General features: G+C 35.3%; 3 protein-coding genes and 1 long non-coding RNA gene across 4 annotated transcripts; 3 read left to right on the forward strand and 1 right to left on the reverse strand.

The window, feature by feature from the left end:
- The first annotated feature begins 1,370 nt into the window (after positions 1–1,370).
- Positions 1,371–2,259, forward strand: LOC112714356 (ubiquitin-like protein 5). The gene is made up of 2 exons (XM_025765938.3): positions 1,371–1,710; positions 2,050–2,259. The coding sequence occupies exon 1, from the start codon at positions 1,474–1,476 to the stop codon at positions 1,693–1,695; it is 222 nt and encodes a 73-aa protein (XP_025621723.1). The 5' UTR covers positions 1,371–1,473; the 3' UTR covers positions 1,696–1,710; positions 2,050–2,259.
- Positions 2,260–2,705: 446 nt separating this feature from the next.
- LOC112714355 (BTB/POZ domain-containing protein At5g03250-like) lies at positions 2,706–6,107 on the reverse strand. Its single transcript, XM_025765937.3, has 4 exons — positions 5,990–6,107; positions 5,295–5,364; positions 3,964–5,163; positions 2,706–3,717 (listed from the first exon to the last, which is right to left on the reverse strand). Exons 1-4 carry the CDS (start codon positions 6,049–6,051, stop codon positions 3,217–3,219), a joined length of 1,833 nt encoding a protein of 610 aa, XP_025621722.1. The 5' UTR covers positions 6,052–6,107; the 3' UTR covers positions 2,706–3,216.
- Positions 3,465–5,682, forward strand: LOC112714357 (uncharacterized). Its single transcript, XR_011867029.1, has 4 exons — positions 3,465–3,608; positions 3,833–4,554; positions 4,639–4,962; positions 5,067–5,682. It is a non-coding gene; the product is annotated as an uncharacterized lncRNA (long non-coding RNA).
- A 128-nt stretch (positions 6,108–6,235) lies between the features above and the next one.
- On the forward strand, positions 6,236–11,234 carry LOC112714360 (protein PLASTID TRANSCRIPTIONALLY ACTIVE 12, chloroplastic). Its single transcript, XM_025765939.3, has 9 exons — positions 6,236–7,434; positions 7,747–8,418; positions 8,617–8,729; positions 9,026–9,285; positions 9,495–9,616; positions 9,844–9,912; positions 10,121–10,174; positions 10,296–10,412; positions 10,583–11,234. Exons 1-9 carry the CDS (start codon positions 7,375–7,377, stop codon positions 10,679–10,681), a joined length of 1,566 nt encoding a protein of 521 aa, XP_025621724.1. The 5' UTR covers positions 6,236–7,374; the 3' UTR covers positions 10,682–11,234.
- Positions 11,235–12,659: the final 1,425 nt, after the last annotated feature.

Consider the following 12,659-nt stretch of genomic DNA (forward strand, 5'->3'; position numbering starts at 1 on the left):
AATCATTCCCCAAGTTCACACTCCCATCACAATTTAACTTCCAAGCACCAGGTTCTGGTGGAGACCAAGACAGAGGTTTTAATCCCTGGATGCAACACACTCGATTCTGAGTTGTATATTCAAAATCTACCATGCACCTGCGAGCCTTGTATGCAATTGACCCAGTAGATCCAAAAACTCCCTGAAAATTACCCATATTTCTATCTTGCCAAATTGACCATATTATAGCTGCAAATTTGGAACAACCTTCATTGAGGAGGCCATGCTTGAACCAATCATGCACCTCGTAAGAGTCAAAGAAACACACATCAGAAAAACCTAGAGAAACCCAAACTGATCGCACCACTTCACAATCCCGAAAACAATGAAGAATTGTCTCCGCAAGTTAATTGCAACGTGTACATAAGGATGAGGAGGAGAGATGTCGCCGAAAACGCAGATATTGAGTTGGTACAGCATCATGAAGGCAAAGCCACACTAGGAGCCTCAACTTTTCAGGGATCCGCGCCTTCCAAAGCCAAAGCCAGTTGATATTCCTATCCCAATTCAACTTCTTCTGAATTAACCATAAATATCCTTGTTTAGCAGAGTAAATAGTGTGCTCCCAACTCCAACCCAAATCACGACCAGAAGCCGAAATATGTACTAAACTAAGAATGTCTTCCCTTAAGTCCCTAGGAATAAAAGAGTAAATCCTCTCCAAATGCCAAACTCCATCACGGTAAACATCTTCAATGGTCAAAGCAGCCTCACAGATATCAAGAAATTCAACCCTCGCTCCTACTGGCCCAGAGTGCAACCAAGAGTCAAACCAGAAATTCTTAGAAAGAGCTCCCACTTCCCAAACAAACCCTTCCTTTAATACGGAAACTGAGTGCACAATAGACTTCCATATATACGATGAAGAACCCATTGCTTTAACTGCAAATAGGTTTCTATTCTAGAGGTATTTCTGAAGCATAATCTTAATCCACAGTTTCTCTTGATTCATCAAAATTTACCAAACTAGCTTTCCTAATAAATCTGATTATTGTTTACTTGAATATTTTTTTTTACCAAAGATAAAAAAATTCGAACCCACAGTCCATAAACTTATCCCTTCTTCTATTATTTAGATTTTTTAATTTAATAATCTCATCCAAAACTTTTATTTGGCTCATCTATTATTTTTTATTTATCTATACATGTAAGATTGAGATTGGAAAAAAATGGAGCAAAAATTTTCTTTTAAAATAACTTTTCTTATCAATAATTCATTATAAATATATTTATTACTTTTAAAATTTAAGTTTAAAACTAGTGAAAGGTATTTAAAAATTTAATATTTTAATCCAACTAATGGCGGTCAAGCAAAGCTATAAATACGAAGCCTTCTTTTTCCAAACGGACAAAGTCACACGAAAAGGAAGAAGGAATTGGGGGATTAGGGTTTTGGGTTTCGAGTTTCTGTGAACGGTTAACGAAGAAAAGAAGATGATCGAGGTGGTTCTGAACGATCGATTGGGGAAGAAGGTTCGCGTGAAGTGCAACGATGACGACACCATCGGCGACCTGAAGAAGCTGGTTGCAGCTCAGACGGGAACGAGGGCCGATAAGATTCGCATCCAGAAGTGGTACACCATCTACAAGGATCACATCACCCTCAAAGATTACGAGATCCACGACGGCATGGGCCTCGAGCTCTACTACAACTAAAATCCCTCTTCAAAGGTCTCTTCTTTCCTCTTCCCTATTCTTCTTGATTTTAGGGTTCTCCGTGATTTTGCGTTTAATTAACAATTGGCTTGTTATGTAATCTGTTTCCGTGTTTGAATTTACCTTTCCCGAACATCGTGGATTCATAATTTTGTTCTTGATGTGTTTAAGCCGAGTCTTAATCTAAATTTCCGAATTTGCATTTGTTCCCCCCTTGAGTCTTCAGTCTTCACGTTTGATTATGCGCAAATGGTTTATTAACTCATCACCAGTAAAGGTTATTTATTGAAGGAATCGCACGATTTCTGTGCATGCTGGTTCTCGAGATTGATCTTATTTTGTTGCTTGTTTCAGGTGCTATTAATGGCGTAATATAGTATGTGCTGGGAACTGTATAAATGCGTTGAATGTAACTTTTGACTCGCAAAAAACCCCTTTGATTGGAATAATGTACATACCCGAATGATATTGGGTTTAATTTGCTGTTGGAACAATATGTTACTTTGTTATATATAACATATTTGATGTCTTCCTGGTTTATATGAATATGCACTATTTGTGGAACTATCATTGCCTTCTAAAATTCTATTCAAATCTAGATATTCATACTCTTTACGTTCTTCATTAAAAGAACATATAAATTAATGAGTTATATTTATATAAAATCCGGTCATGTGTAAATTAATGAGTTATTTATGTAGTTGATTTTTAGTGCGTGTGTGTAGTAGCATTTTTGTTGAACGAAATGGTATTTTTACAATGTGCAAAACGAATTGTCATTATGGTAGAGTTCTTCAACGTTAGGGCGATTTTTAAAAAGACGATTTTAATACGGAAAAAAAACGTTAAGGATGATTTTAAATCGAAAATTACGATGAAGATGGTTTCGATTTTGATCCTCAATGGTTTCGATTCTGACCCTCAACGTTATGGACCGAAAATAATATTTATCCTATGTTAAAACGAGTTAGTTTTTTACATCTTTGAATAAATGTTATCACAGATAGGGTGTGAAGTTTCTCCCATGAAGAACTCCCTGTTATCCATTTCTATTAATGTTTGATTATACTCACTAAATAAATCTGTTTATACGAAATCTTGGTTCAATTATCTTAAGGCAGCAAAGCACGTCACATAATAAAGACGAACATGACAAACTAATATAAGAAAAGTTAAGCATCATGATGATTAGATCTAAGCATGACATCTCAGAAGAGCATCTTAAATTCTAAGTATTAATTAACCATTGCAAAATGCTATTAAGTCTCAATGGAAGAGAATCCTTGTCTTTCTTTGATTGAACGGTCATTTTACTTTGTCTAAGGGGTGACTATTGTTTACTCTAGAGTTTCATATCCTAAGAATGAACTGATCTAAGACATTGACTAAAATACCATAATCTAAACCTGTTATTCTAGTGTCAATTTGATTGCAGTTATAAACTCATTCAAATAGAGAAGTAGAACTTGTTGCAGAAAAGAGACAATTTATCTCCACCTACTTGGACATCAATGATGACGATCAACTACTTTCCCGATTTGGTTTTCCATTTACAGTGGACGATTGTGTCTTTGCATTAGTGCTATTTGATTCTTTTGAACTGCTAGAATCTGTTTTTCTCCTAAAGCCAAACCTTCTAGAGAAAATGTTCCAACTTCTCTTTGTCTTTGTCAACTTCTGCAGCTCATTTCGAATTTCTGAGCATTCCTTCTCGATCTGCAAAAGGCGTTCTCTCACGTTGTCTGTTCCCCCTGCAGAGTCCAGTTGATGATTACCATCACTCCTATGGAGGCCGAGATTTCCACTTTGGTCTTGTGAGTTTGCAAGATTGTCAGAAACAAAGAACCAGCCGGATATTGACGTGCGAAGCCGAAGCTGTTCGAAGAACAGGACTTGAACAATTACACGGAGAGGTAATCTTTCATTTTGCGCTGCATGAGTGCTTGCTTCAATTGAGAGTTTTTGGCAGTTCATCAGTCTGCAAAGTTGCTCTCTTTCAGTATCTGTCAGCCATGGATGTGCCTGCAGTTTATTGATGTTTTACATTAGAATTACGAAATTCCAAACACAAAAACATTAAAGACTTGTTATTATTATTTTACCATTTAAGTTTATTATATGTTCTTTCACAATATAGGTTTGGCAAAGGTAGCAAGTTCCAAACAACATTTCATTATTGTCTTCCACAATTTCAGTTGCAAAAACATGTAACATTGGTGTATTGAAATAAATTTATTGGGCAAGCTAGACTATCCAGTGTGATCTAACCTTAAGGTAAATATCTACTGCATGATATATACCATCATCAAGCGGCCTAGAATAATCCGGAACTGCAACAGCAAGTGCCTGGAACTTAGACAAGCTCAAATTAGCATCTGAAGCCACCTCAGCAAGATATCCATCTAACAAGCTTGCCACCATTGTCATCGACGTCAATGGATCATTCGCAGCTATCAATGTTCCCTCTTCGAGTATTAATGGGGAAGCTGTTACAGATGCAGGGAGGTATATAGACATAAAGTGATCAAGAATCCTATGAATGCAATCTACATCATAGAGGGTTTCAACTGAGTATCCCATATTTGGAATGAGAAGATCGACGAGCACAGCCTGGTCTAGTTGAGCTCCTACCCTTTTCTCCAAATTTTCCTTGCAGGATGGACTTGCACGCAATATCATGGCTGTTCTGAGCAACCTAAGCAGATGTTTGGAGGATGTGACCCCCCTCTTGTTTGGAAGCAACTCCACAATTTCTTCCAACAGAGCCCTTTGATCTGCTTCAGAGGTTGTGGGAATGGTTGCATGTGATTTATCCTTGAAACTTGATTGTCTATTCATCAAGGGGAGAAACCTCCTAAGGTAATATATGAGACATCCTGCGACACTTTCAGGTTTCATACCTTTCGATTCAATGGCTAAAATCAGTCGTTTAAACAAGGGCAGGCTTAACAAAGACACATCATAATACCACCAATTATCACCTTGAGGTTGTGGCTTTATCTCAGTGGAAATTCCATTCGCCATTGCATTGTCTTGGCTTTTACGTCCACCCACTGGCCACTTGAATAAGCTTGGATCCGAACAAGCCTTCATTGCCAAGGAATCAATACACCTTGAAACAACATGCAGGTCTTCGGCGAAAGGTAGCACTTCCTCACATGTTTCAAGGGCTTTTATGGAGTCTGGCCAAGTACTAAAAACTTCATTCAGAAAAGCTTCTGTCTGCGAAACAAGATTTCCTTCACCATAATTTTCAGTCATTTCGAGGTATTCTGCTGCACATCTGAGGCTAACTACATTTAATGGCGTGATATCTATTTTTAGACCATAGCAGAACTTGGCTATAAGCTCAAATGTTTTTGCACCACCAGGAATATCATGAAGTTGAAAGGTACAAACATATCCATCGTCGCCTGACAATTCTTCAATGAGTTTCTTCAGCAGCCCACTTCTAGAAAGCAATGGAAACTGCATCAAAATCACAATTATATGAACAAATTGGGGAACAAACTCAGCACATAATTTAGGACTTGACAGAGGCCTACAAAGACATTTTTAAGGTAAAGAGTGGAGATAAAAAAGAAGAATTCAACAAGCACCTTGTGGAGGAAGAAAGAAATCTCGCCAACTTCGACTGTAACATCACTTGGAAGTCCTGTTGAACATACCCTGAAGTAGAACAAAACTAGGATTTAGGAGCAATAATGAAAAATGTAATCATACTCTAACAACATTCCCAACATCAATTATCATTGAAAAGTTGCTAACATAAACAGAGGCATCCACTGTTGTTTGGACAAAAATTGCAAAAAGCTGAGTCTATTTCATAGTTACTTGGATAAGTTGTTCACTCTTGCCTTTTCTTTTTCTTTCTTTTTTTTTCTTTACAATTCTAGTAAATGTAATTAGCCAGTGGAAGTGGAACCAGTTAAGAACCAAATATGAAATTTGAAATAATCCAATCTCATGTTTCCTCTCTACCCAAAAGCTCATAGAATTGCACCACTTTGAATTTCCTGCATGATTGAAAATTGACTAGTATTTTGGAAGCTTGCACCTTTCTATCTTTGGAGGAAAATGGATTTGACAACATTTTGATCCCAAAATCAGGGCAACTCAAATTAGGGATATTTGAAGACAAGATTGAAAACCTCTCACCACCCCACAAATATAATAAATTAAGGGTTCCATTTTGACATGGGGACATTACCAAATAAAAACAATGCTTAATTGCATAAAGGATCTTTATATTTATCTCTTAATGTGAAACCAAAAGAAGACAGAAAAATCTCACCATGTCTGGCCTTCCAAATGAAATGCTTCAGAAGACTTTGATCCCAGCTTCATGAATGACATTATTTGATTTAATCGCAGGTTGTTGCATTGATGATATTAAGAAATTAATAATTAAGACATGGCAGACAAAGTGGAAAAGAAAAGAAGAAGAGGAGAAAGGAGTGATTTCATTGCAATGTCAAATGTGATGAGAAGCTAGCTCCAGAGAGAAAGAGAGAGAAGAAGAAGCGATTCTAATAACTGAAAGAGCGACAAAAACGGTTAACGTAGCTATCTACAAAATCAGCTTATGTTGTATATCTATCTCTCGTTCTCTCTCTCTGCCAATAATTTGAAATAAAAATTGTTAATTTACTTTACTTTTGTTAAATTAAATGCAAATTAACATGTTAATATGTTATTGGTCGACTCAAGTTTATCTTCCGCCACAGGAAATGAAATAAAAGTTAAAAAGTTTTGCTTTATGCATTATTTTAACAAATGCCTTATTTTTTTTAGGGGTGTACTGAATCGGATAGGATATAATATTCGCATTTTTTAGGGTTGGATTCATCCAATCCGATTTGTAATTGTGCAGATTTAATATGTTCGCATAATTGAACTTTCTCTTTTTAATCATATTTTATGTAAAAAATTTAATAATTTTTTTTCACACTTTTAAATTTATTCATTTCTAAAATATTTTTAATTAAATTTTTTAAATAACAAAAATAAAATAATACAATATATGAATAATAATTACTAACTAAAACATACAAACAAATAAATATAATACTAAACATATATATTTATTTAATTTTTAATTATTATTGTGTGAATATGCGGATTAAATATGTAAATGTAGAACAAATATCCGCAATTCGATTCGTAAAGGGTGCGAATCAGATCTTATCCGATCCAATTAGCGGATCGAATCATATCTGCAATTTTAGGATCAAATGTGAATATTTACCGCAGATATGCGGATACGATCAGATCGATGAACACCCTAATTTTTTTTTAATAGGTTATTGTATTTTTTTAAAAAAAAATGAATGTGATATAAATGCCCCATGAATAGAAAATAAATCCTTTGTCATTATCCAATTTTCATAGTCTTAATTGTTTCGTGAATTAGCATTTTTTGAAAGAAAATACGATAAAGGGTGAGAGAGAGAAGAGGAAAATGATAAGGGGGGTGGCAATGCGTCAATGCCACTGCACATTGCATAGTTTTGCAGATTGCATTGAGTGAGGTTTAAGGATTAAAGAGGGAGAAAGTTGAATCATCCTCTCTCATTCTCGCATCTTCTTCTTCTTCTTCTTTCGCAAAACCAACCAACCACCTACTCAGCTCAAAGGATCTTCTTTGAACTCTAAAAACCCGTTTTTTCGTGAGACCTTATGGCTTCCAATTCCATTCATTCCAATCTCCTTCCCAAGTCTCCCTTCAATCACTTCCAGGTTCACTTCCTTTACTTTTTCCCTTTTGGTTACTCTTTCTCTTTAATGGGGTGTTCAAAGTTCAATTTTTTAGCTTCTGGATTGCTTTAGTTTTCCCTATATGTAAGTTTGACATGTATGAGGTATGTGGTTCTTTGTCTTTATTGTTTGAAAAGAATAAAAATCCAATTTTTAGGTGACTGAGCTGCCAAATTATATATCTTTTTTTTCCCTCTCATATTTGTGTTTAAGGTAGTTTATCTTAATTTATTATGTTAATTTTGAATTTGTTATATAATATGAGCTAAGTTATAGTAGTGCAATTCTTTGTAGACATCATCCTACTTGGTTGGTTCATTCCCTGCTGGGATTTTGCAAGTTAGAGTTGGTTTCAGCAATTCAAGGAGGGTTCCTTCATATAGTTGTATAAAATGTGAAAAGAAAGATGATCATAATATTGAGCATGTATCTGTTGAGCGTCCACCTTACTACAGTTACATGGACTCCACCTCTGGCCAGCTTGAGCCGGCCTCCGGTGCTCGAGCAAGTGTTCCAGAGCAAGAGTATTGGCCTGAGGGAACTGCTAGTCAGGTGAGGGCTGCCAGGGCGCCTCTACCAGGTGGCGAATCGTCAAGTTCTCCGTCTTATGGTAGCCAGCCTGGAAGTAGGAGGAAGAATTACAAAACAGCTGCTGCTTCTTCTTCAAGTATTGATGTAGAATCGTCTGACCCTGCACCATCTGATGAGGCTTCTTTGGTTGAATCCACTGAGGATGCCCAAGATTCTTCGTCTGAGTTTGTTGTTTATCAGTCAGAACCGGAGGAAGAAGAAGAGGCAGGATATGACCTTGATAAGAAAATTGGAAATCCTCACCCGTTTATTGATCCAAGAGTTAAAAAGAAAATAGAGGGCACACTTCCCGAGGAAGAACTATGGTGGAACTGGAAGAAGCCAGAGAAAGAACAATGGTCCAGGTGGCAAAGGAGGAAACCAGATGCTGATACGGTTAGTGTGTATGAATATGGTTTATGGGGAGGATACCTATGAATTAATTTTCCTCGCAGCATGAAGCTCAGATACTCCTAGTCCTCAAATTAGATACTACTGTTTGTTAGTCTTCAAAATTATGTTCATTGAGAATAAGTTGTTAGATATATTGAAGCTTGTAAGTTCTATTTTGACTGAACTGAATAATCTTTTCAGGTTTTCCTGAAAGCCATGGCAGAAACTGGGCAAGTAAAGCTTTATGGTGAGCACCCAACATTGACAGAAACGTCTCTTTACCGAGCAAGACGCCATCTTTATAAGGAAGAGAGGTATTGCTGACCATTATTCTCACAACATTGTTCTGATAAGCATAGAAATGAAAGTGATGCATTTCTGTAGTACATGAGAAATGTAAAACTAAGGGTGACATCAATGTATGAAATTAGATTGAATTTTTCATGGTATAATTCATTCATCAAAACTAACTTCACAATTCACATATAATTTGCACATAAATAGACATATGAGAGATCCTTGCTTCATAGTTTCATTTGTGATGACTGCTTTGCAAAATCTGAAGACTTTACTATTGAATCTCCTAAAAGTAAACTCTTCATTATTATAGGCTTCAGGCTGAGGAAGATAGACTGGAAGAGATTGGTCCGATGGCATACTATTCAGAATGGGTAAAAGCATGGAAAGGGGACACATCTCGTGAAGCTATTCAGAAGCATTTTGAAGAGACTGGTGAAGATGAAACTGCTCAACTAATTGAAATGTTCAGCCACCAAACTGATCGGGAGTATCGCGTAATGATGGGAACTGATGTGCGTATTAAAAGGGATCCTTTAGCAATGCGAATGAAGGAGGAACAGATAAAGCAAAGTATGTACTCTTAACAACTAAAGTGTGTTATGTCAGTATCCTGTTTTAGTCTTCTCATATCATCAGGCCAAGCATCCCATACTTTGTGGTTGTAAATATCATTCAGCTTGCACCGAGATCTACCATTCATGTGCTTTTGGTCACATTAGATTCTAGATATACTAAATCCAGAATATCAATTAGTTAAAAAGTTACCTTCATTCTTGCAGTATGGGGTGGAGATCCAGTTTACCCAACCGTGAACTATATTCAAGATCCAAATGAAGTGATCGACTACAGGGGACCGGATTTCCATGAACCAACACCAAATATGCTGGCTTATCTAATGGAGGTAATTTGATCAAAACTCAATTTCCACTTTGTTTCTGCTATTTCTTTATTTATTTCCTGAAAATTTGATTGCTAAATGTGAGTAACCATTGAAGATTAACTGCTTAGTTAAATATGGAAATTTTGGGGATGGAGTGTGCAAACGTTATTTGGCATAAGTTTATCATTCCATGCATGATGTGCTTAAATACTGCAAGAATACTGAAAATTTTTCCTTTATATGGTCAGCATGGACACATTATTACAAGGGAGGAACTCAACACTATTCTGGCAAAGGAGAAGCCTGAACAGCATGTGGTACGGTAGTCAGAAGTAATAAGCATGGAACTTACATTAATACTAATAGAGAATATACAGATTGCATGGATCATTTGTGAAATATGACCCTTGCAATTTTTGTCATCAAGATAAATTAAAAGGAACCTTAAACCTCTGAGGTCAGAAGCTTTTAAAGGAAAGTATTGTATGCTAAGATAGTTTAATACTATTCATTTTAAATTGACAGGTGACAGATGTAGATGAAGCTATGGCCAAAGCCGTTGACATTGGTGAAAATGATGTGAGTTTCGTCCATTATCTCTTGGTCATTTCATTTGCTCCTGTAAACTGTATACAATATTGACCCTCGAATGTGATTGTAACATTTTCTTTTTCTTTTTCCTCCTCTCTTTATTAAACAGGATGAAGAGGATAGTGATGTTGAAGATGAAGAAGAGGGAGAAGAAGAGGAAGAAGAAGAGAAGATTACTCGTAATTGGAGCGTCTTGAAAAGTACTCCTGAGCTTCGCCAGTCAAAGGTATTCTTGTAAATCGGATAGCTACATCCATTTTCGAAGTTAGTAGTGTCAAATCAATCTCCTATTGGCTTTTATCTAATCATACATGTCCATATTTGAGAATTGAGATAGATTTTTATATCACATGTTTCATCTCAATTATAACATTCCTTCTATCCTCAATCCTGTAGCCAAAACCAAAGAAGGACGGTCCTATGTCTCTGGATGAGGCTATAGATGATTCTGAGAACTTGACTGATTTCCTCATGGACTTTGGAGAAGAAGAATGATATGCCTCCTCATGACACATTCCATGTCAAAGGCATATATTGCAGTTGTAGACGCGCAGACGCGCACATGTTGTAGACACAGGCCGAGGGATTTAGTTTGTAAGTATTCCTTCAGTTTCTTGAACTATGAGCAACTTGCTTTAGGCATTGCCACAAAGATAGTGTAACTCTGGCTATAAATGTTGAAATCAGATTTTGAATCAGGAAGCTAGTTCCTTGAATACTCTCAGATACTTGTTCCCACTTTCCAACACCTCCAATATACATGCAAAATTCTGATATCATAGTCCTTCATATGCAAGAGTTCCAATATGATTGCATTGTGATTTTGGTGTAAACTAGAGTCTGATGAATTTTGGGTAGGAAAGTGACCATTGCAGGTGCATCTTTCTCAAGGAGTGTACTGATTTCCACCAAGGCATGTATAAGAAGATGACTTTAGAATATAGATTCTTGTAAACTTTGTAAAACTTTATTATTTGATTTGCATTGTGAATGAGTTCTTGTATTGCAACATTTTATAATGCAATTTATCATATTATTTGTTATTATAGTTTTAATGGTTTTAACAAAAAGTGAAAAACTAAAAGGAACAATATATGACTTTTCATAGTCCTATGTATTGAAGCCGGACAATTGAGACTTTATTAAATTGTTGGCCATAATATTTTACCTAAATCAAGCAAAAATATTAGAAGTTTTTTTTTTTAACCAAACACCATTAAAGATAAATAAAAAAACGTGAAAACTTAGTTGCAGTTGATTTCATGTGAAGTTGATAGTTAAGAGTCGTTAGATGAAAATTTAATCAAATCATCTAATAGTTCTCAGTTATCAACTTTACGTAAAGTCAACTATATCTGAATTTTCACCATAAAAAAATTATTGAAATATTTGTTTGATTTTTTTTGTTCTTTAAAGTTTTTGGGGCTGAGATTAATTAGTGATTAATATGGACCTCTTTTTATTATGGGCCTTGTTTTGGCCCAAATACATTATTGAATAATTAATTGTTTCGTGTATCCTCTTATTGGGCTTAGCTAAGTAGTTAATTATGCTATGTTTTGGATGAATGGGACAACCACATGCATGAGTGGGTGGTGTTCATGAGTTTGTAATGTCTAAGATTGAGAGTTGTTTAATTCATTTGACTAAAAAAAAACATGTAGTTTCACATTGCTGAAAAATATTAAAAAGTTTCACTGGTAATTTAGATTTTTTTTTATAAATTATCATGTCTTGTCTTTTCTTCATTGGCATTAATTAAAATAAAAAAAAAAAGAATTGACTATGATATATCTAAATATGAAAAAGAAGATATGTATGACTACTCTTCTAATTCTAAATATGTTAGCAGTTCCCTTTTCTCAAAGATGGACAATATAAAAATTGCAATTGTAGGTGCCAATGGAACTTGTGCCATTAACAATTTGGACTTATTCTAATAATAACCGTATATACCGCATACTATAACCTTTTAAATAAGAAATTTGATTATATTAATCGCATTATTGTAGTACGTAATCTTCTAATTAAAAAAAAGAAGTCGTAATATTTTATTATTTGTGCTTTTTGCCTTTTAAACACAAGCAACTGTTTGGCCTCTCTTTTTGATAATTTCATGTTTGACCAAACCATGTGATGCTATATTGTCCTTATACGGAGCACTTTTCATCAATAGTGAACCTTCTTTTGTCATTAATATACCATATTATTAGGCCAAGATAACCACTTCTTCATTAATTTTATCAATTAATTTAACACACTCACAAAAAGTGATCCAGCACTAGAGAGAGAGAGAGAGAGCACCTTTCTAAACCTAGCTTCTCTTCAACTCTTTCTTGTAGGATTATATTTAATAAGAATAAATGACTATTTGTATTCATAAAAGATGAAAATACTGATATATGTATTCATACTAGATCGAAACTAAACTTGTACTTACTCAAGATGTCTTTTGTGTGACAGAAGTACCTTA

This window comes from Arachis hypogaea, chromosome 10, assembly GCF_003086295.3.
Source record: "Arachis hypogaea cultivar Tifrunner chromosome 10, arahy.Tifrunner.gnm2.J5K5, whole genome shotgun sequence".
Lineage (NCBI taxonomy): Eukaryota > Viridiplantae > Streptophyta > Magnoliopsida > Fabales > Fabaceae > Arachis > Arachis hypogaea.

Bases quoted from the DNA above. Each gene is read 5' to 3' on its own strand.
- LOC112714355 (XM_025765937.3), bottom strand. From the start codon at position 6,051: ATGTCATTCATGAAGCTGGGATCAAAGTCTTCTGAAGCATTTCATTTG. The intron at 5,365-5,989 runs GTGAGATTTTTC...GTTCTACTTCAG, and splicing joins CATTTGGAAGGCCAGACATG to GGTATGTTCAACAGGACTTC. The intron at 3,718-3,963 runs GTTAGATCACAC...AATAAACTGCAG, and splicing joins CAGTAGATATTTACCTTAAG to GCACATCCATGGCTGACAGA.
- LOC112714356 (XM_025765938.3), top strand. From the start codon at position 1,474: ATGATCGAGGTGGTTCTGAACGATCGATTGGGGAAGAAGGTTCGCGTG.
- LOC112714360 (XM_025765939.3), top strand. From the start codon at position 7,375: ATGGCTTCCAATTCCATTCATTCCAATCTCCTTCCCAAGTCTCCCTTC. The intron at 8,419-8,616 runs GTTAGTGTGTAT...TAATCTTTTCAG, and splicing joins GGAAACCAGATGCTGATACG to GTTTTCCTGAAAGCCATGGC. The intron at 9,617-9,843 runs GTAATTTGATCA...TTATATGGTCAG, and splicing joins TGCTGGCTTATCTAATGGAG to CATGGACACATTATTACAAG.